Source organism: Trachypithecus francoisi, unplaced genomic scaffold (genome assembly GCF_009764315.1).
Source record: "Trachypithecus francoisi isolate TF-2019V2 unplaced genomic scaffold, Tfra_2.0 Lachesis_group6, whole genome shotgun sequence".
NCBI lineage: Eukaryota > Metazoa > Chordata > Mammalia > Primates > Cercopithecidae > Trachypithecus > Trachypithecus francoisi.
Genome location: NW_022681471.1, coordinates 97,518,487 through 97,541,284, shown reverse-complemented (window position 1 = coordinate 97,541,284; position 22,798 = coordinate 97,518,487). Strand labels below are relative to the sequence as shown.

The 22,798-nt window shown below is 39.5% G+C and overlaps 1 protein-coding gene across 1 annotated transcript in view; it reads right to left on the bottom strand.

The window, feature by feature from the left end:
- The window catches only part of MED14 (mediator complex subunit 14), an 88,154-nt gene that overhangs the window by 18,444 nt on the left and 46,912 nt on the right, over window positions 1-22,798 (bottom strand). Inside the window, 9 exon segments of the mRNA XM_033201704.1 lie at window positions 4,156-4,267; window positions 7,498-7,568; window positions 7,571-7,637; window positions 12,457-12,726; window positions 13,368-13,520; window positions 14,459-14,550; window positions 15,219-15,365; window positions 15,452-15,612; window positions 20,986-21,062. Of these exon segments, the coding sequence (XP_033057595.1) occupies window positions 4,156-4,267; window positions 7,498-7,568; window positions 7,571-7,637; window positions 12,457-12,726; window positions 13,368-13,520; window positions 14,459-14,550; window positions 15,219-15,365; window positions 15,452-15,612; window positions 20,986-21,062 (1,150 nt within the window).

Below are 22,798 nucleotides of genomic sequence, written 5' to 3'. Positions count from 1 at the left end.
AGGCATGAGGATACCCAGGGGATGAGATATTCCAGCCAAACAGAGAGCTAGTGCAAATGCCCCAAAGGTGGAAGCAGTTATAAATAACAGGGAGGAAGCCAGTGTGGCAAGAACAGAGTGAACGAGGTGGGCAGTGGGAAGAGAGGACACCAGAGAGGTTGGAGGAAGAGGGGTGGGTCCCAGATCACATGGGGACTTGTGGGCCACTCTAAGGACTTAGGGTTTACCCTGAATGAGTGGGAATCCAATGCAGAGTTTGGAGCGGAAATCATGGACGAACTTCTGTCCCAGAAGGATCACTCTAGCTGCTGTGGGACAGACTATATAGAGCAAGGGTAGGGGTAGGGGTAGGGACAGGAAAACCAGTTAGAAATGACTGCAGTAATTCAGGTGAGAGAGGACTAGTGGCTTGGGTAAAGGTGACAGACTATGGTAGTGAAAAGTGGTGGATTCTGGGTAAATTCTGAAAATCAAGCTGACAGTATTTGGTAAATGACTGAACATGGGTATGAAAGAGACGTCCAGCATGACTCGAAGAGCTTCAGCCCAAGTAGCAGGAAGGAAGGGCCTGCCATTTACTGAGCTGGGGTGTCTGTGGGAAGAGGAGCACTGGGGCAGTGAAGAGATCCGGAGTTTAGTTTCAGCCATGCTGAGTTTCAGGTATCTACCAGACATTACATGGAAATTATGCCGAATAGACAGTTAGAAAATACAATACAAGGCCGGGTGTGGTGACTCACGCCTGTAATCCCAGCACTTTGGGAGGGCGAAGCGGGCGGATCACCTGAGGTCAGGAGTTTGAGACCATCCTGGTCAACATGGCGAAACCCCGTCTCTACTAAAAATACAATCATTAGCCAGGCACAGTGGCGCGTGCCTGTAATTCCAGCTACTCAGGAGAGTGAGGCGGGAGAATTACTTGAACCCAGAAGGCGGAGGTTGCAGCAAGATGAGATTGCTCCATTGCACTCTAGCCTGGATGACTGAGCAAGACTCGGTCTCCAAAAAAAAAAAGAAAGAAAAAGAAAATACAATACTAGACTTACGGAGAGACTGAGATTGGAGATATAAAAAACAGGCAAACGTTAACTTATTTAAAGCCACAGGACTAGTTTTAATTTAGGATTATGAAAGGGTGAACTATGGCTACCAAAACTATGAATAAATGCAACATTTAAACACTTGCTACATTATCATAATTACCTTTAATATCAGCATGTTTCAAATTTCTACTATAGCAGTCCCCGCCTTATCCACAGGGGATATGTTCCAAGACCCCCAGTGGATGCCTGAAACCTCAGATAGTATTGAAACCTGTTTTTATCCTACACACATATATGATAAAGTTTAATTAACAAATTAAGCACAGTAAAAAATTAACAATAACAGTAAAATAGAACACTCTTAGCAGTATATTATAATAAAAGTTATGTGAATACGGTACCTCTCTGTCTCTAAATATCTTATTGAACTATACTTGCCCATTTTTGGTCCTCAGTTGACCTCAGGCAACTAAAACCTCGGAGAGCGATAAGGCGGGGGGAACTGTACTATGTGAGATAATTTCATATTTTTGTGTTCTGTAATACCTAAAGCACTGTCTTACTTTCAGTCAGTATGTTGATCAACTTGACCAACCTTTAAGTGTTTATGTTTACTTATTTAGCTGTATCATCTGGACAAGCGACCTAACTTCTCCATGTCTCAGTTTTCCTCCATAAAATGGGAATAATAATAGGACCTACACCACAGGTTTGCTGTGAGGATTAAACGGGTAAAGTGCTTAGACTAGGGCTTGGCACATAGTAAGCACTATATATGCTTGTCTACTACTATATTATTTCAAAATATTTTTCCCTTCCTACTATATAAAAACAATGTCAACTCCTATCCTAGAAACACATTCCCCTGGGGTTCTACAATCCTGTTTCTCCTGTTTTGCCTACTTCCTCCCTAGCTGCTACTTCCCTACTGACCACTGGTATTCCTAGGGGTGGACTCAACTACCCACTTGGGCTTCAATGACCCTAGACATGACAACAACAACTTCCAAGTCTTCATCTGCGGCCCAACCATTTCTGATGAGCCATAGGCTCATACAGCCAACTGCCTACTGGACATCTTGACTTAGGAATCTCTGGGGACTTGCAAAATCAACAGGTTCAAGAGAATGCCCTGCTCCTTTCTCTGTGAAATCTGCCCATCCATCACTCTTGTCACTTTCAGTTGTATAAATTTAACCCAGACTAAAATCCAACAATGGCGTCCTATTTACCCATATAATAAAGGCCAAAATTTTGAACGGAGCCCTGTCTCTCCACACACCAGCCATTTGGAAGAGTCTACCATCTTCTGGGAGTTCAGACTCCACACACCCTGCACAGTCTGCCTGAGATATCCTCCTCGTCCATGTCCCTGCACCTGGGTAACTCTGACCCACCCTTCAAGTCTCAGCTAACCAGTGTCGAAAGGAGGGAGGCAAACGAGGCATCCCCAAGAAACAAACAATTGAACCCCTCTTATCGAATGCTCTTTCAGAAGCCCAAGTGACCCTTTTGTAACACTCATCATACTTGGCATTACAGATGAAGACTGTTTATCTAGGAATCTAAGCAGAGGAAGCACACCCCACCCCCCAAATAAAAGTGAATTTAAAGATTTAAAAAATGAGGATCTATTTTTTTAAAACGACACCACTGAAGTAATGTGAAGAGCAATATGAGTGGCTAAGTGTGAGACATGGTAGGGGTGGGATCTGCCAGGGTGCGAGTGCCTAGGCAGTGCGGGATGTCGAGCAGCCCAATCTGGGCAACAAGACAGATTACAATGGACTGGTCAAAGAGGCATTTGCCATGTACCACGCCCCAGGCTAAACACTTTATGTGAACTATTGCATTCAATTCTCACAACATCCCTATGGAAAAGGTTTTATATTATTCTCATTTTACAAATGGAATTAGCTTTGAGTAAGTTATGTCATTACATCTCCCACTTGCAGATTAACAGATTTTCTGGTCAATACAAATTTCTCATATACAGACACACATATACATATCTATAAGAATTTTTGTATTTTATAAAGGAGAAAAGTATGCACCACAAATTCTGCTTTTCAAAGTGAAAACTTAAAAGCAGATGTATTTGTTGGGTTTGTTACTTAAAAATCAGGATTTAATGTAGTTTTGTTTGTCCTGTTTTCTGATAAGCCCGAATGCCTTCAATTGGTACTAAACCACTAATGTATTCTTCAGTTGAGTGGACTGATATATTTACAGTAGATAAAAGGTTTTATTATGCATGCTTTTAAAAATCATTTAATTCTTATATTTTACATCCTATATTACATATCACATCTTTTATGCTAAAACTTTCTTTGAAAAAACCATCATTATGCTCTGGACATATTACCAGGACCTAGTATGCAAGGGGTCATTCTCCCCAGTAAATCTGATGACCTAGCTTCCTTGCTAGATGATAAGCTCAAAAGCAGGGCTGATATCTGGTTCACTGCTAAATCCCTAGCACCAGGCAGCATTTGGCACAGAGCAAGTGCTCAAGAGATACCACTGAATCATTCAGTCAAAAGCAAAAATTTGGCATTCTCAAGCACTTTTACGGTGCACTTCATAGGGCTGCCAACAAAGCCATTATGTCTGGACAAACAGACTGTGCACTGCCTAACTCGGAGCTTGGGGGCAGGCCACCCTTCCACCTATTCCATGGCTTAGCAAACTTTTTCTGTAAAGGGCTGTCATAGTGGGAAAGCAGCCATAGACATTACATAAACAAGTGTGGCTTCATTCCAATGAAACTTTATTTACAAAAACAGATGAGAGGCAGGATTTGGCTCTATAGGCCTTAGAGTCTGTCAATCTGTAATATAGATCATGTTGTGATTAGCAACCCCTGGAGTTGTGCTGTGAGTCTGGCTCTGGGTGACATTAATTTAAACCTTTTAAAGTGCTCCTGAGCCTGGACACAGACTTCACAAACCTTCCATAATAAATGAGTGACAATTATCTAGCCATAGACTAGAAAGGGAATTCTCTCTGAAGCCTGAGGCTAGATGCGCAGTGCTTCTCAATGTGGGGGGTGTGTGTGTGTGTATTTTGGATTTGAAAGTTGAACATGACAAGAAAGTAAGTGATATCTTACCTGGAGACTGTGTGTGCATCATAGAGGGAGACTGATTGACTGTGCTATGATAAGATGTAGGGGGTGAAGTAAGAGGATAAGCACCTGATGTTCCTGGCTGCTTTGGAAATGGCTGAAAAGAAGAAAATTAATGTTGGTAAAATGGCCAACTGCATGGAGCATAAGAGTGTGGCTTTCACTAATTATAGCTACAGTGTTAATATTACACACTTTGTTGGTTACCAAATAGGAAACATGAGGTATAAAAGCATGCAAAATAAATACACATCAACAACACAAGTCTTTATAAACCCTGACTTTCGAAATGTTTTAAAATAGCAACATCCTCTTTCCCGATCTTGCAATGCTTTCTATCCCTCAAGATGTTTTTTGCTCATTTTATATCTAGCATATAACTGATTATCTCTATTATTTATCTACCATTTCATTGATTCTAAGACATTTTCCCCTCACACTTTAACATCTCTAAAATCAGGGTGTCTCTTTCCATTTATGGGATGTTAGTTTAACTGGCAGTGCTTTTTCTTTCTGAGCAGTAGATAAAAACTGATGTATCTTACATTTGGTGGCATTTAGTATCAATGAAATATGGTAGCTCAGCCTGACCTTCACTCATCTTTATCACTTTCACAAGGTAGTTGTAACATTTTACATATTTTCTAGTGCCACAGGAGAGTTTCAGTTGTTCCTAACATCAAATGTTGGAAATAATTATCAATTTTTTTCTTAAAGTCATTTTTGTGGGTGTGGAGTGTTACCTCATTGTAGCTTTAATTTGTATTTCTGTGATGGCAAATAATGTTTGAATACCTTTTCTGTGCTTATTGGCCACTTGGACATCCTATTATGTGAAATGACTTGAATCTTTTACCTATTTTTAAAACCAGATTGTCTACTTTTTTTTTTTTATTGATTCTTTCTAAGCTATCTTAAAGAAATTATAGAATTCAGGCTAACTCATAAGCTACAAAATCATGTATTTGCCCATACTGTTTTATCCAATAATATAGAATGTACCTTTATGTTTGGAGATGTAAGCCATACTAACTTGTTAATTAAAACTATGATATTCATAAACTTTTATATTTTCTTCCTTTCCTTTCTCATGGACTAGCTTATACACTAAAACAGCATTTTACATAAAAGAAGAAAAGCTACCTGCTAACATCAAGTAAAATGTACATGAATCCCTTTTTGAACTTTTTTTTTCTCACAACTGTCTTATCAGAGAGATGAATAGTTTACAAATAGAAGCACAGCACAGATATCTGATAAGCAGAAAAAAACTGAAAACTGAAACTGCTCAATAAAAGGCTCAATCTTTAGGAGTACATAAAGCCAAAGCCACCGACTAAAGACATTTAACCATGGCAGATGAATATTCTTTTAAAAGGATTCTGACTTGGTATTAAGTGTCAAACTTTTAACTTAAAAACAAAACAAACAAAAAGGCTCTACCTACAGGTTGAATACAGAGCAAGAAAAAGCAGAAAATTCCTCAAGTTTTCCCAAAGTGACAAATCATTCTAACTTTTCTAGAATATCCTAACCTTTGGCCAATCTACCCACATCTAATCCTTCTGCCTTAGCTTGCAACTATTTTCCTAGTTAGAAATCTCATGTTCAGTATGAAATGCTACTGGGTGTATAGAGCTCTTAGCCAAATCAGAATATCTAATAAACAGCGCTGCAGGCTCTCACTATGTCAATTATGATTTTTTTCAGTAACAACAGCACTTTGGGAGGCCAAGGCGGGCAGATCACCTGAGGTCGGGAGTTTGAGACCAGACTGACCAACATGGAGAAACCCCCTCTCTACTAAAAATACAGTATCAGCCGGGTATGGTGGTGCGTGCCTGTAGTGCCAGCTACTCAGGAGGCTGAGGCAGGAGAATCACTTGAACCTGGGAGGCGGAGTTGCGGTGAGCTGAGATCACACCACTGCACTCCAGCCTGGGCAACAAGAACAAAACTTCATCTCAAAAAAAAAAAAAAAAATCATAGAGGGGCCAATGAACAACTTATCTTGGGAGACAGAGAGAATAATGGACCACATTCTCCCTCCATTCCCCCTATAACATTGGCCCTGCTACAGCCATGGTCATGAGACAGCCCATCTCAGTTACTTCTTTCCCCCAAAGGATGTGGCTCATTCCCTGCTCCATATCAGGTACAGGAAAAATAAAAAATGTAAGAAAGTGGCTTCCACAAGAAAAAAGCCGCTCTGATATCCGCTGGGCCAAGGTACTTCTCTCCCATGGTGGCCCAGCATCCTCGGAGGGCTAGTATCTCATCTGAGTCAATGTCTGTCACAAGAGCGCGGCACCTTGGCTACACAGAGACATTCACATAGGCCTTTACTGAGCTTCCCTGTTCTACATGAAGGCCAAGAAGGGAAACAGTGAGAAGGCAAGTAACCCTAAACAGCTGCCAGGAACAATAGAGCTTCCACAAAACCCTCCTTCTAGTAAGAATCTAGTATTTTTTCAAAGATTTAAGCACTGGAAAGTTGTAGTCACTAAGTAGCCAGACCAGAAGCTAAGCAATAAAATAAGCTAAGAGGATTCTCTGCACAATGCTGGTTTCAAGCAATGCTATTCATGAAAGCTTCTGGGTGAGAAGCAGTGAGCTATTTTGTAAACCAAAACTAAAGGATGTGCCAAAGAGCCTTGCCTAGAGGCTGTGTGCTCATATACAACTAAAAATGGAGCCCCTAAAGATTCCAGCCCAGAGTCTACAGCCCCAATGAGGATTTTCCAGACTAGGGAGTCACACAGGACTGTTGAAGGGCTAAATGATCACTGTTCACCTTCTATTTCAGGAGGGTCTGTGAGAGAACAATGGCTGGCCTAGGGGCCTGTTCAACTCTCAGACATGTGAAGGTGACAGGACAGAACTGAAAGCTCTTATGGTTCTATAATGTGGCTTATCCAAATGGTCTGAGGACAGAACCCTGAAAATTTGTCCACCTGTTCTCTGTAGCAGTCCCTACTGAACATCGCTAGACATTTAGTCCACTGTGCTCTACTTTAATAGCATCTGTCCTTCAAGACAAGGTGAGGAAACTCTCTCAAAGATCTCACATCCTGCGGATGATACTTCCATCCCTGGAATCATATAACATCATTTTAAGTGCGTGAATGATCTGAGATTAATGCTGTTTCCAACACTATTCATTTCTTGTCACTGGAAGTCTCCTCCTCACCTCCTTCTGTAACTCTTTATTTCATAAGTATTTCCTGGTCATCTCGGGCCCACCAAGGACCTCCTTGTCTTTGATGCCTATAGAACCTGTGAAGTTACAGAAATTTGATACCACTTGGAATTTTGGCTAGATATTACCTGTTGCTGGGGTGGTGGCTGGAGCTGCGATATTAAAGAATCCATCATATCTCCTCCTATAGGAGAAGGGGATTATCGTCCTCATTTACAGACCTTCTTCGAGCATCCTGATTGCTGTCAACAAACATATTCAGGAACGTCTACAGATATTAACAGGTAAAAATTAGATTATTTCACCTAACATTATTAGCAAAACATTTTAAATTATCTAGAATATTTAAACAGAAACATAGTATGTTGATCCTTGAAGATCATTACTAGGACAACCTAGAAGAAATATTGTTAATTTTGAAGCTGGAAAATGAGGAAAACAGTTAACAAAAACAGCATCTAAAAAAAAGTCATATCAACTAAGAAATATTGTGTGAGCAAAAAGTTGAAGAAAGAAGTACATCCTGGCACCTCTTACCATCAGATCATAATATTTTCTTATTAACTTCTAATCCAGAAGTGGGGGTAAAAAATGAAAAGCATATTGGCCATAACTTGGAAAATTCCCAGCTAGTGAGCGCTCTCACTTTTTAAACTAGAAAATATGAAAGGAAAACTGAGTAAGAAATGATCCAATTTTTTCCTTTTTTATATTACATGATTTAATCTTGAACCATTAAGAGTGGGACAGCCTTGTTTTATATATTGTCAAAGTGAGCAAGGCTATCAGAGTTTGTGTTTCAAGCACAGATTCTCTTTAACACTCCTTACATCCCCAGTATTCAAATATATCTATCTATCTATCTATCTATCTATCTATCTATCTATATCATAAGCTTATCAGAATCACTAGAGAGCTATTAAAAGTCCAAAGTGGGCTGAGCACAGTGGCTCATGCCTATAATCCCAGCACTTTGGGAGGCTGAGGTGGGAGGACCCCTTGAGAGACCAACCTGGGCAACAATGGCAAAACCTCATCTCTACAAAAAATACAAAAATCAGCCAGGCATGACAGTGCACACCTGTGGATCCAGCTACTAGGGAGGCTGAGATGGGAGGACTGCTTGAGCCTGGGAAGTTGAGGCTGCAGTGAGCCGTGATCCCACCACTGCGCTCCAGCCTGGGCAACAGAGTGAGACCCTGTCTCAAAAAAAAAAGTCGACAGTCTACTTTTAATTAAAGATGATGGGCTCACAACACACATTGCATTCTTTCCCCACTAAAACTACTGAAAAAAAATTTTGAAGCAATAAGTAACAAAGACAAAAAGAATGGGAGAACAGAAAAAACAGCAATACATCCTGGAGGCTGCAAAGCAGATGGTTTAGTAGCAACTAGAACCATCCAATGTGAGAAAGCTGTATCCTAAGTAAGCTGTGGGAAAAACCAAGAAGCAAACTATTTCCATCCAGATCCCCGAGACACTTTGGAACTGGCAGTATCAGGCACTGGTATGGTTTGGCTCTGTGTCCCCACCCAAATCTCATCTTGAATTGTAATCGAATTGTAATCCCCATGTGTTGAGAGAGGGACTGATTGATTGGACTATGGGGACAGTTCCCCCCATGCTGCTGTGATAGTGACTTCTCATGAGATCTAACGGTTTTATAAGTAGAAGTTTCCCCTGCTCTCGCGCTTCCCCTTTACCTTCCACCACAATTGTACATTTCCTGAGGCCTCTTAGCCATTCTTTCTGTCAAGCTTGTGAAACTGTGAGTCAATTAAACCTCTTTCCTTTATAAATTACCCAGTCTTGGGCAGTATCTTTACAGCAGTGTGAAAACGGACTAATATGGGTACCTCTGGAAGTGGGGATAAAAGTGGGACTAATAACAGAAGGACTAAGTGAAAGTCTAAGAGATACTTAGACCCTCCCAGATCCTCTGCTATTCTCACTGAGCTGGGTTGATCTCTTCCACTCTGGAGGAGGATCTCTGACTTGAGGGATGCCAAAGATCAATTGAGAGAAGGACTACCATATAAAAAATGGGGATCAAAGTCTACATAAATTTGAGAATACTCGTTTTCTCATTTGACTTTCCCAATATTGAGAGCCAGATGCATACCATCTATGCATCTGGATAGAAGATTTGGATACTCCTGTCTTGGTACTCACACCAGTCCAACAAAAAGACCTAAAGCTACTGATATCAGGAGTTTCCCAAAAAAATGGCCCAAGGAGATCATCCTGCAATGAAGACCACAGTCAATAAGTCTTACCTTTAAATAAGAGCAGGGAGTTAAGAATCGCTTAACATTTGAGGAAAGACACTAATATAAAAGAAATCAATACCACGCCCCCCCCCCCACAAAAGCAAGGTAAATAAAATAGAGATTATGTAGGATAAAAAGAAGAAAAAGTAATGTTGTCATATAATAGAATGTTTAAAACAAACATTTTGAAACAAAAAGAGACCTTTTGAAAAAAATTTTTACAGAATGGCCAAAATAAAATATTGATAGAAATAAAAAATAGAGGGATAAGAGGAAAAAAGTGAGGTATCTCCCAGAAACAAGAGACAAAACAAAAAACAAAAAACAGAAGAAATAAGAAAATTGGCCGGGCGCGGTGGCTCAAGCCTGTAATCCCAGCACTTTGGGAGGCCGAGACGGGCGGATCACGAGGTCAGGAGATCGAGACCATCCTGGCTAACACGGTGAAACCCCGTCTCTACTAAAAAAATACAAAAAACTAGCCGGGCGAGGTGGCGGGCGCCTGTAGTCCCAGCTACTCCGGAGGCTGAGGCAGGAGAATGGCGTGAACCCGGGAGGCGGAGCTTGCAGTGAGCTGAGATCCGGCCACTGCACTCCAGCCTGGGCGACAGAGCGAGACTCCGTCTCAAAAAAAAAAAAAAAAAAAAAAAAGAAAATTGGAGGACAAGTCCACAATGCCTAGCATCAGAACATTAGGAGTACCCAAACAAGCTAACAGAGAAAACAACGGAGATGAACAAAGAAATAGTGCAAGGAAATTTCCCAAAGCAAAAGGATGTAAGTTTTCAGACTGAAAGAGCCCAGTCAAGTCACATAATGTTCAACAGTGTGAACTCATTACACATCTCAATAGTCACAATGCAAGCTAGGAGACAATGAAGTAGTATCTTCAAAATTTTTACAGAAAATGATTGCAACCTAGAGTTCTTTATCTAGCCACTTCAGTTAGATGAGGGTAAACTAAAGATGCTTTCAGGCATACATGATTTCAAATTAACTCTCCACCCACCATGTACCTTCTCCCAGTAATCAAAACAACGAAGTAAACTAAGAAAAAAAACAAGGGGCCCACGACACAACGCATGCAACGTGCAACATAAAAGAGAAATAAAGGAATCTCCCCTTTCATCCTTTTGCAGATTCCTAAGTGAACACTGTGTAGAAGGCCCAGACTGCTATCAGTTCAAATTGGAGCAGGTCAGAGGCCTATTGAAGAGATTTCTTCAAGATGAAATCAATAAGGTATCTTGATATGTTTGAACATACTAAAAGGAGTTACATAACTAGGAGAGAGTCTAAGGTTAATTAGCGATAGGTACTACAGAGAAAGTGAAACCAAAAAAGACCCAATTAATATTCCCAATAAAATAAAATGTTGAGCAAGACAGGAAAAATAATCATAGTAAGCTTGGTTGCAGCAATGCTTACATATTCATAACAGTGCAAATGCTGAAAAATAATCTAATCAAAATTGCTACCTAACCATGTTACCAAGATAGGAGGAAAGACAAATGTGTTTATGTACTGAGAGCAGCCTGGAAGGAGGAAGGCACACATAAAAAAGAATTTAATAACAACTAAAGCCTGGGCAACATGACGAAATCCCATCTCTACAAAAAATACAAAAATTATCCGGGTGTGGTCCCTGCTACTGGGGAAGCTGAGGTGGTGGGAGGACGGATTTAGCCCTGGTGGTTGAGGCTGCAGTGAGCCATGATCATGCCACTGCACTCCAGCTTGGAGGACAGAACAAGACCCTGTCTCCAAAAAAAAAAAAAAAAAAAGAATGCTCATCTTCCATTGTGAGAATCAGAATCAGATAGTGCCCTCAACCAAAAAGTAAACAAATAGCAATGTAGGCATTCCACTTGGAGATAAAGATATAAATACCAAGATAATCAGCTATATAAGAACTGAAAACAGGGCATCTGGGGAGCAAGAAAATGACAAGAGTGAATTACAGGAGACTATTTTTCAAATCAAGCCTTTTAGATTTATTTGACTCCAGACAAAAAACACATACAACTGAGCTATCACATCAGTTAACCACTCTGGCAGTTGTAGTCCAGGACCTTACATTTTTAAAACGCATCAGGCCAGGCACAGGTTACTGTGATCCTAGCACTTTGCGAGGGTCCAGGACCTTACATTTTTAAAATGCATCAGGCCAGGCACAGATTACATCACTCCTGTAATCCCAGCACTTTGGGAGGCTGAGGCAGGTGGATCACCTGAGGTCAGGAGTTCGAGACCAGCCTGGCCAACATAGTGAAATCCCATCCCTACTAAAAATACAAAAATTAGCCGGGTGTGGTGGCACATGCCTATAATCTCAGCTACTGGGGAGGCTGAGGCAGGAGAGTCACTTGAACCCACATGGCTGAGATTGCAGTGAGCCAAGATCGTGCCACTACACTCCAGCCTGGGTGACAAAGTGAGACTCTGTCTCATAAATAAATAAATAAATAAGCATCACAGTAGAATTGATGACCAAATCTTTTCAAAAATCAATGATAAAAACTACTTTTAAAGTTCCGAAGACCAAATACAACTCTTTTTAGTATCTTCATCCTACTGATCAGAAGGTAGGAATATAAAGAAAAATATTTTAATCATCTCATACACATAAGCACGGCGCTTTATCAGAACTTCTAGCTCCTTCAGAATGAAGTTATAGAGATGATGAATTAACACTGCTACTTATATTAAATTTAAACAGGAATTTGTTGCTTTTCCCCATTATTTCCCCCTCAAAGAAACCATTTTAGAGATAATTTTTATGTTTACTCATGTTATAACACTAAAGTCTGTTACCTTTAGTCCTGGTGCAGGATAGAAACCTTCAACTAATTTGCTGTTATCAAAAAGACTATAGGCACCATCCCGTATTGCCACAACACCTCGACTCCGGCAGTATATATCGATGCAATACATGTTCCTGAAGGCCAGTCTGATGTGGGTGGATGACTGTGGCAGAATGGAGAAGCACTGGTAGGCAGTGTTGGTTCTCTGGGTCAAGCCCAACATGGGCACAGTGGGGAGTTTGTTGATGGCATTTAATGGAGCCTGAGTATCAAACAGTACCTAAAAGGAACAAACACAGTGAGAGCAGCCGGTTTCTGCACAAACGTTCAAACCTCAGAATTTTCAGTGTATAAATGTCAAAAACAAGACAACGTCCTACTGGCAGATTCCATAAAACTTCCCCTTGAAGAGAATGCAATCTAGATCACTGGGTCCACATTGCATCAAAGAAAATTCTCAAAGAAGTGTTCAAGATATAGAAGACAAAAGTTATCAGCCTTAGTCATTAAAGACAAGTTAGGTCTCCACGATCTTTTGAAGAGTTTTGCCTGAGACACTAAATGCTGTTTTTGTTTGTTTGTTTGTTTGTTTGTTTTTTAAGACAGGGTCTCATTCTGCCACCCAGGCTGGAGTGCAGTGGCACAATCACGGCTCACTGCAGCCTTGACTTCCCCAGGCTCAGGTGACCCTCCCACTTCAGTCTCCCAGATAGCTGGGACTACAGGCGTGCGTCGCCACACCTGGCTAATTTTTGTATTTTTATAGAGACAGGGTTTTGCCACATTGCCCAAGCTGGTCTTGAACTCCTGAGAAGAAGCAATCCTTTCGCCTTGGCCTCCCAAAGTGTTGGGATTACAGGTGTGAACCAGCACGGCTGGCATACTAAGTCTTATTTTTAGACAGAAAATAAACTTAATTACCTGTAATAACTGAACCACATTTGGTGTTTTGTTGAACATTTCTTGAAGCTGATGGAGAATGGTATTGTGACAGTTACTGCAACCTGAGTTTGGGCCAACAGTTCCCAAAGAAATGTGGAATTTCTGATGGACTGAATTCCATTGGATACTAATCTAAATGAAAAAGATTACATGTTTCAGCAACTGAGAAAGTAACAGATTCAAGTAGGGGGAAAAAATGTTAAAAGTAAGGCAAAATGCCAAAAATCTAAAGGAGATTTTTTTTTTTTTTGGAAAACAAGCAATAAAATAAGACTGGATTCGAACTCCAGATGTGCTGTTAATATTGAAAGTACATTCCCTGACCATGTGTTAGTCCTCTTTTACTAAATAAAACAGAAAGGCGCTAAAACAACTTTATTAAACTTTATTTGAAAATTATCATTAGTTTTTCTTTTCATTTTTCTCTTGAACTAAAGAAGAGTCACATTCTTGGTACTATCAACTAAGGAGCACTGTCATAAAGGGGAAGGGCGCCACTCTGAACACAGATACACTTGGTTAATAGATTTTAAAAAGCTCAAGTAACCTGACATTACTTGACGTAGAAGTCTAGAGAGAAACCAGTTGGCTGCATTTTTATACTACATTTCTAGGACTTCACATGTGAGGTGGGAAAAAAATAAAGAACTACAGATTACAGGAAATACTTCAAGATTAAGATAAGATGAAACAATGTTAACATTCATGTGCCCAAAAGCAAAAACATCCCATATTGTTATAATCACTCATACATAATTTTCCTTACAAAATAATCACACTGCCAAGCAAATCTGTAACCAGTGAAGAAAAAAATACAAACACCATCAGTACATTACCTTGTCCAAATTGCTTCAACATCATATACCCCATATCACAAGGTTATTTTTGTTTTCAATTTTAAAGAGTTAAGCATTATAGTATATTTATAGCCACAAGCATTTAAAATTTACCATTTTATCCCTAACTTTTACTTGAGCTCTTACTTATATTAAGGTAATTTTCATGTTTTTTTAAATCTTGATTTTTAAAAAATTCATAAGACAGGACTTCAGCATTTCAATCAGACTTACTGAGCTTCCCTTGGTGGTTCCATAACACAAGATAAGTTTTCGGTAATTATAAACACGAACTTCTGAGAAAATATTTAGATGAGCGGGTATGTCTAAACCAAAGGAAACAAAAAGGAGATTAATATTATACATGTAAAATTTTAAAATATAAATTTGAATAAGAGGGCATTTTGGCAATATTATATGCCCAGACAGGTCTCTAGTTAAGTAACTTAGTTTAAAAAAAAGCAACAGCATAATAAATAATATGCTTCCATGTCTACAAAAGGGGGCAAGGGCAGGTGAGACATACTGAAGCAGTCTAGCATAGTGGTTAGAGGGTTCCAATTCCAACTCTGCCACCCACTAGCTATGGGACTTTATACAAAGTTCTTGGTCTCTGCAACTTATTTTCTTCTGTAAAATGAGGAATAATACTCACTTCATGACTGTGATTGTGAAGACTGTGAAGATAACTCATTTGTTAACACAAGCAAACTGTTTATAATATTGTATGGCACACAGTAAATAAGCACTATTATTATGATACGGTATACCTGTGTGTAAAATTTTTGCAAACAAAAGAAACTTACCAGTGGTTGTCTTTAGGGGAAGGAAATTGAAGTCTGAAGTGAAAGGAACACCTAAGTTTTACTAGATATACTTTTGATTTTTTTGCTTTGAACACTATGCATGTTTTACTTCTTCAGCTAAAAAAAAGGGTATGGACTTTTTTTTTTTATTATTATTTATTTAAAAAGGAGATTATCTCTACATGTACCTGGTAGAGAACGTGCAAATTCCAACACACACTCATATAATCGTGCAATGCTATTCCAGTCATTAAGAAACATTTCAACCACTTTTCTACCACCAACAGGTTCAGACAACAGATTTTCATATGTCAGGTAAACGTGCCGGGATGGGCCTACAGGATTAAAAGAGAATATTAATAGTAACCGATACTAAAAAAATCCAGAAATATGCAAAGACAAAATGTGTGAAACATCTCACCTTGCTCCCTGGTAGAAGTGCCATTAAGTGGACAATTTGCAAACACTAATTCTGCTACCCAAGTGCGGTTATTTCTACCTTGTAATCGGAAAGTGCAATCAAGAAGAGAGCGGTCCAGAGCCTTTTGGGTTTCCTCACTTATACCCTTACAGGGAGGAATTCTGGTGATAAAAGACAGTATATGAAATACACTTTACACCGACAAAGCACAATATACACAATGACAGACAGGGCATGACATTAGAGCTTCAGTTCAAACTCCACTTCTAGATACCTTCTGCCAAGGTAGGAAGCAATTCACAGCAATTAATAGTATTTAATCCATTTCCATTCACATCAGTATGGATTAGAACTCTCATTTTAACAGTGATGTTTGTCTTTATTCATAATTTTGTTCTTTAAAAAAGACTACAGCTCTACAGAATGAAAATCAAGAATACTGGTTTTCTACAAAATCTATCTAGAACATCCTCAAGGAAAAGCTAAGGGGAACAAATCCTTATAAAACCACTCTTTGAAGACAGGATGATACAGTACAAAGAATAAGGGCTTTGGAGTCAGAGACCCACATTCTAACTCTGACTCAGCCACATTTAATGTCTCTGAATTTCCCAATTACAAAATAGAGATGAAGAATTACTTTATGTGTCATTGATGAAGAAAATGAAAGTGCTTATGGTGGCTGACACAGCAGGTATTCATATGTTTTGTTTTTTAAGAGATGGAGTCTTGCTGTGTTGCCCAGGCTAGCCCTGAACTCCTGAGCGATCCTCCCACCTCAGCCTCCCAAGTAGCTGGAATTACAGGTGCACACCACCAAGCCTGGCCCCATGTATGTTAATTCTCCCTTGCAGTAAAACCAAATCTTGGTCACTGACTGAATAACCACTAAAATTCCAGGTTCATTACCCCCACTTTGCCACCTCCTCCTCTGTAGCGGTAACCCTTATTTTCATAGACCTTTACATGTATTAACTCGTTTAACATACATATTGTCACACATACATCACATATACAAGAGGAATGTAGTAGCTTGGTTTCTTAAAATACCACCTATCCATTTTCCTTCTACAGCTTTACAAACGATCTTATTGGCCATAAAACATTATGAGGTAATATATTTTAGCTATTTATGAGTTAATTTCAGTAAGAGATAAAATAATGAGATATTTTTTAATTATATATAACCTTTACCTCATACAGAAGGTGGTTAATTCTCAGATTGGTATAATAAATATCTATATTGAGGCAAAAAAACAACAAATATAATTGGAATTATGGAATCTTGGTTCAGACCCCTTAATCCAGAATATAACACCTAGAACAAAGTTTCTCAGTCTTGGCAGGATTGGCATTTGGGGCTGAAAAATCCTTTGTTGCGGGGTGAGGGGGCTGTTTTGTGCAGCCCAGGCCTCTACCAACTAGGTGCCAGTAGCACTTCCTACTCCCTCTTCTCAGTAAATGATCAAAAACATCTGCAGACATTGCCAAAAGTCCCCTGCAGGGCAAAACTGCCCTGGGGTGGAGAACCACAGACCTGGAATAAACAACTTGAGAGCAAAAAACAGATTGCATGTGCTAATTAAAACTTCTATCACAGCTCCTCTTCAATATACAGCTTTTGAAATTTTTCAAAAGTTAATCTTTCATACTATATACTTTTTATCACTACCAGAAAGCTTTTGTGCAACTATATTTTGGGTAGTTATTACAGAAATTGCATACACTACTTATCTGTTCTTCAACTTGACAGGTATACTGATGACTTGCCTGCCCTTACCCCTCACAACATAGCCCTCCCCATAGGAGTTATAAAGCAGCCAATTCAGACAGATTTTTAAATCTCAAGTTTGAAAATATAAATGCAGTACATTATCTTCCTTTCAAATAAAACAGGTTTTTCACAAAATCTATCTAGTTAGAAAAGGAAAGCACAGAAGCCAGTATGTGTTCAAGTGAGAATTAACATTAGTTTAAGCCTCTTTTCCATTTATGCTCTTAGGGACAGCGGAACCCTGAAAGTGCATTGTATATCACTTTAATCTGTGATGCAGATACAATGAGCTCTACCTCAAGGCACCCGTAAAATAGTTACTTGCTTTTAAGGTTATGAATGGAACAGAATGAATAAAAATAAACTGTAACTTTTATCTTCTCAGCATGATCATGGGAGGGGGAAAAAAACAACAACCCAAAACCAGGTTCCCCAAAAGGAAACCTGACAAAATTGTTACAAACTTAAAATACTGCAAAATACTACTATAGTAGCCAAAAATTAAGAACTGTGGAAGGTATTTTCTGGACAATGGCTTAACCTATCTGAAAATTTTTACCAATTCAAAAATGTTTGCTTTACACGGCTGCTCCTAACCAACTTTTCTCCTGTACTTCTCAGTATTAAACAAATTGAGGAGCCAGGTTATGGTCTTTTATGGTCTGGCAGATGTGTGTTAGCTTTGTTGTGAGGGCTTTTACAAACATCATTAACCCCACTATGGCCCTGCAGTGCAAAAGCAGGGAGATCACTGAAAGTACCAGCAAAAGCAGCATGAGTGTGCCTAAAAGGAAAGTGAAGAGGTTTTTATAAAGACTGCACACATGTATGAAGACAAACTGGGCCGTACAACTTGCAAAAAAAGAGCTGTGCCTGTGCATTATCAGCATAAGCTATAGGAGGCAAAGAAACACAATGGAGGAAATGAAAAACCCTCGTGGGTGTGGCCAGAGGACCTTTACCACTGCGCATGACTGTGACATGAGTTCAACGAGAAGGTGGGAAGTTTGCTGAAGTGTTCAAAACTAGGCACCATGAGCATGCCGCTCTCTCAAAACTTGTGTCCAAGCCTGATTTGGGTTATAGGATCAAGGCTCTTGAATTTGCACAAGGCAATAGGTCCATGAACCATAGCAACTGAAGAAGTTTACCATGATACATTTGATACTATGATTGCAGAGATGCATCAAGGAGGCTTGCTCAACACATTTTCAAGGAGATAAAGTAGAACAAGAACGGAATGTATTTTTGGCAAAGAGAAGGAAAGTGTGCCAATTTTAAAGCTTTGAAGTATCAACTCATATTCATATTCAATATTAATATATCCAGGACTAAAAGCTTGTTACAAGAGTTTCTGAAGAGTAAATGCATGAGTCCAATTCCATACTAATTAGGTCTATATAGGATTTTAATAAAATCATGTTGAGACATTTATTATTTACTTTTTTCCTTCTTCACTTCTATACCCTACTCCAACAATGGACAGCACTTACTGGACAAACAGTTATCTTTAACATATCGATTTATGTATATTTTCCTTTACCTTTTAAAATAAAACAAAAGCCAGGATTAAAGACTTTTAGAGTTATTATAAAATGAAGCTAAAAAAATATAAAGTACTTCCTTCCTAGGTAGGACTCTTATGCATTCCCTTGAGTTCAAGAAGAAAGGAGACTGAAATTTCTCTTGTAAAAATGCCGAGAACAAGATATTATGCAAATTGTCAACTTATCTACAGGTGCCAAGAAGAGTAAAAAGAAAAAAAAATAACCTATATTCAAGGCAAAGCAATTCAAAACCAAACACAATTGAAAGTATTGCATTTTCCTACTGATTTCCATCATAAGACTAGTTTTCTCTCTCCTGAAAATGTTTTTGTAGAAATAGTGTTAAGATAGCCAGGAAGAGGAACTATTCTAGTTCTTCAATTCTGTAGTATCTAAAGGGAGCACTAATGACACATGGTCATGTGACACTATTTGCTAGCTCTACCTTCCACAGAAACAGATTCCTGTATAACAAATGGTAAAGCCCCATTGCTCAAATTGCAGAGCTGCTATGTCTTAGCAGACAGAGGAATTCAATAAATAAAAATTGCTTATATAATTTATATCATTAAGCAACATCTGGGAAACAATAAAGTGTACCCCTCCTTTGCAAAGAAACCTGTTTGCTGGACCAAAAAGGTTGATCTCTTAGATAGTATTCTGGCTTTGCAAGTACATACTGGATCACTTTATAAAGCACATGTACCACATTAGCTTTACTTCTAAGCATCTTTTGGCTCCTCGTCCTTTGTCCATTAGAACTAAGCCCTATGCCCATTTCCTGTATACTCTTTCCTGGTGATCTAATTTACTACCCCAGCTCAATTACTATCAACATGGTGATGACTTTATCTACTTCTCCTTCCCAGATCTGTTACCTAAGCTTGAAACACATGCCCAAAGGGTATTCAGGCACCTTAAACTTAGCAAAGTCCATTCAAACTCACATCTTTGGTGTCCTTTATCTCAGAAAACAATGCCACCATCCATCATTTGCCCAAGATAAAACCAAGAATCATCTTTGCCACTTTCCCCTCTTTCTCACCTTCAACACCAATCTAATCATAACTCGTGAATACCTTCTCTCCTAACTCCTTGTGGAATGTACCCTGCTCTGAGCTACCAACAACTCTAATGTGAACCATTTCACCAACTGGTTTCATTACTTTAGTCTTGTTCCCCTTCAATTTATTCTCCATATTGCTATCAGGTTGAGCTTTCAAAAACACCTATCTAATGATGTCAGTTTTAGCTTAAAATCATCTGATAGCTTCTTGGTGTCATTAGGATAAAACCTAAATTGTTGAAGGACATTTACATAGGCCTAAAGGATCTGACCGATTCCTGCTTACATTTCCAGCCTCATTTCTCCCATCTCCTGCCATGCCGAACTCCTTTCAGCACAAAAATGCCAAGCTCTCTCTTCCCTCCAAGCCTTCACATTAGCAGTTATGCCTCTGGTTAGGACTTCCCACTACCTCTGCCCCACTTTCCTCTTATTCTCACTTTTCCTTCAGTCCAAGTACAACTGGTACCTCCTCAGGGATACCCTTCCTGACTTCTGAACTAGCCCATATTCCTCTGCTTTATGAACCCACAGCATTCTGAGGGGATGTCAGAATTCAAGCCTGACACACAGTCACACTCTATATCTGCTGAATGAAAAGACATCCAAAAATACCAAGTGAGGCCAGGTGCGGTGGCTTATGCCTGTAATCCCAGCACTTTGGGAGGCCAAGGCGGGTAGATCACTTGAGGCCAGGAGTTCGAGACCAGCCTGGCCAACATGGCAAAACCCTGTCTCTACTAAAAATACACAAAAACTAGCCGGGCATGGTGGTGTGCGCCTGTAGTCCCAGCTACTCGGGAGACTGAGGCACAAGAATCGCTTGAACCTAGGAGGCGGAGGTTGGGAGGTTGCAGTGAGCCAAGATCGTGTCACTGCACTCCAGTCAACCTGAGCAAAAGAACGAGACTCTGTCTCAAAACAAACAAACAAACAAAAGAAAACAAAAAAAACAAAACCAAGTGATGCTGGATTGCCACTCCATAGACTAAAGGGAATCTTCCCCCAGACCCTAGTAACTCTATGCAGAAATCCACAACACCCACAGGTTCTGAACACTGCTTTATGTTGTCTCATGGAAAAGAAGCAGCTTTCAGAGTGTGACTGCAACATATGGCACCAAGTGAAACACATGACAGGGGCTTACTTTAATAAGCGAATTGCATGGCTGAAGCCATCACCTTCCACTTGCACTCCTTGATGTGGAATCTCCAGATTGGACAACTAGAAAGAGAAAAACAGAATTATATCAGACCACCAATTTTACAAAAACAACTACCATTTCTAAGTACTACAGTCTCTATTCTTGTGGCACGTTATAGGGCCATTCTTTCCCCAAGTTACAACGTATTAGGCATGAGTATTATCCCCATCATTAGATTTCCTGGGAAACTATACAAAGTCCAGTGAACTCAAAGCTGTCCCAGCGCATCTAGTTTAAGAAACACCTCCACAAGTGGCAAATATTCAAAATTCAGGAGATTAGTCTAATTTTTGCAGTGAGCCAAAAGTAATCTAGAATCAATTTTAGTAGTTCAAGAGGCCACTACAAAATAAGAATGGTTTTCTCATGTAATTCTATTCTGTTTGTTCAAAACAATGTTTGAGTCACTGTCATAACTTATTTCTAAACAATATTTTTTAGTTCACAACTTTTCTGAAATATATTTTTAAGAATTAAACTACTTCCTATGTGAAACCCAAGAAAAGATTTCCAATTTGTGCATTTACCCAATGACATCTCTTTCCCAATTAAAGGATTCAGAAAGCAAATTAAAAAGATAAATGCAGAGATAGTGCCTGAAACCCTATCCATGGGACTGCAAGTAATTACAGTATGCCAGAAAGTCATCTGATCTAAAGAAATGCTTGCCTTTGGCAGATATTCCCAGGTCTTGCATGACAGACTATTTATATCTATCATGTTCTGGAAAGGATTTAAGGAAGTTCCAAGTATTTAAGTGAGCCCTGCTCTTTGGGCCTGGGAAAGGGAAAGGTTTAGAAAAATAGTTGCTACCAGATAGGAAGTAGGGGTTCAGATTCAAAAGGAAATGAAGTGTGGGCCAGCTCAAAAATGTTGCTGCTATTCTACCAATCAGATATATAAACATCCGGCCGGATGCGGTGGTTCACACCTGTAATCCCAGCACTTTGTGAGGCCGAGGCGGTCAGATCACCTGAGGTCAGGAGTTCAAGACGAGCCTAGCCAACATGGTGAAACCCCATCTCTACTAATACAAAAATTAGCCAGGTGTGGTGGCACATGCCTGTAATCCCAGCTACTTGGGAGGCTGAGGCAGGAGAATCGCTTGAATCGGGGAGACTGAGGTTGCAGTGAGTCGAGATCGCGCCATTGCACTCCAGCCTGAGTGACAAGAGTGAAACTCCATTTAAAAAAAAAAAAAGATATATAAACATCTCTTATAAGATTAGATTTAGTTTTAGTTATTCACATCTCAGCCTAAATTACTTTAAGTAGAAAATGTGCTTGCTTTTATGTTTAACATAGCTAGAATGTTCACTGAGAATAAAAAGTAGATAAGTTTTTAAGAATTTGAGTTCAATAGAGCACTACAGAATGTTCATCTGTGTCCCATATGTGCAGCAAGTATAATACAGAGAAGGTGGAAAGAGAGGACGTATGTCTACAGTCATTAACCTACGTAGGCCTACAAAGACGCACATTTTTGCAAATTCTGGCCTGTGGGTAGGGAAGAGAGGATATAAATGCACTGCTTTGCCCCAGCACCATATATCCATCTTCCCTTCCCACTGCAAAGGTAGTTAACTGAATGACATTCATATAATCAATCCAAATAACACAATAAAAGAGTCCAAGAATACAGTCAATTACATAGGAAACATGGACACACTACAGTTTAGGAGCTAAGGCCAGTATCCAGATAAGAGGACATTCATCAAGCTCACAGTTCTAGGAGCTGGGGCATCAAGGACAAGAG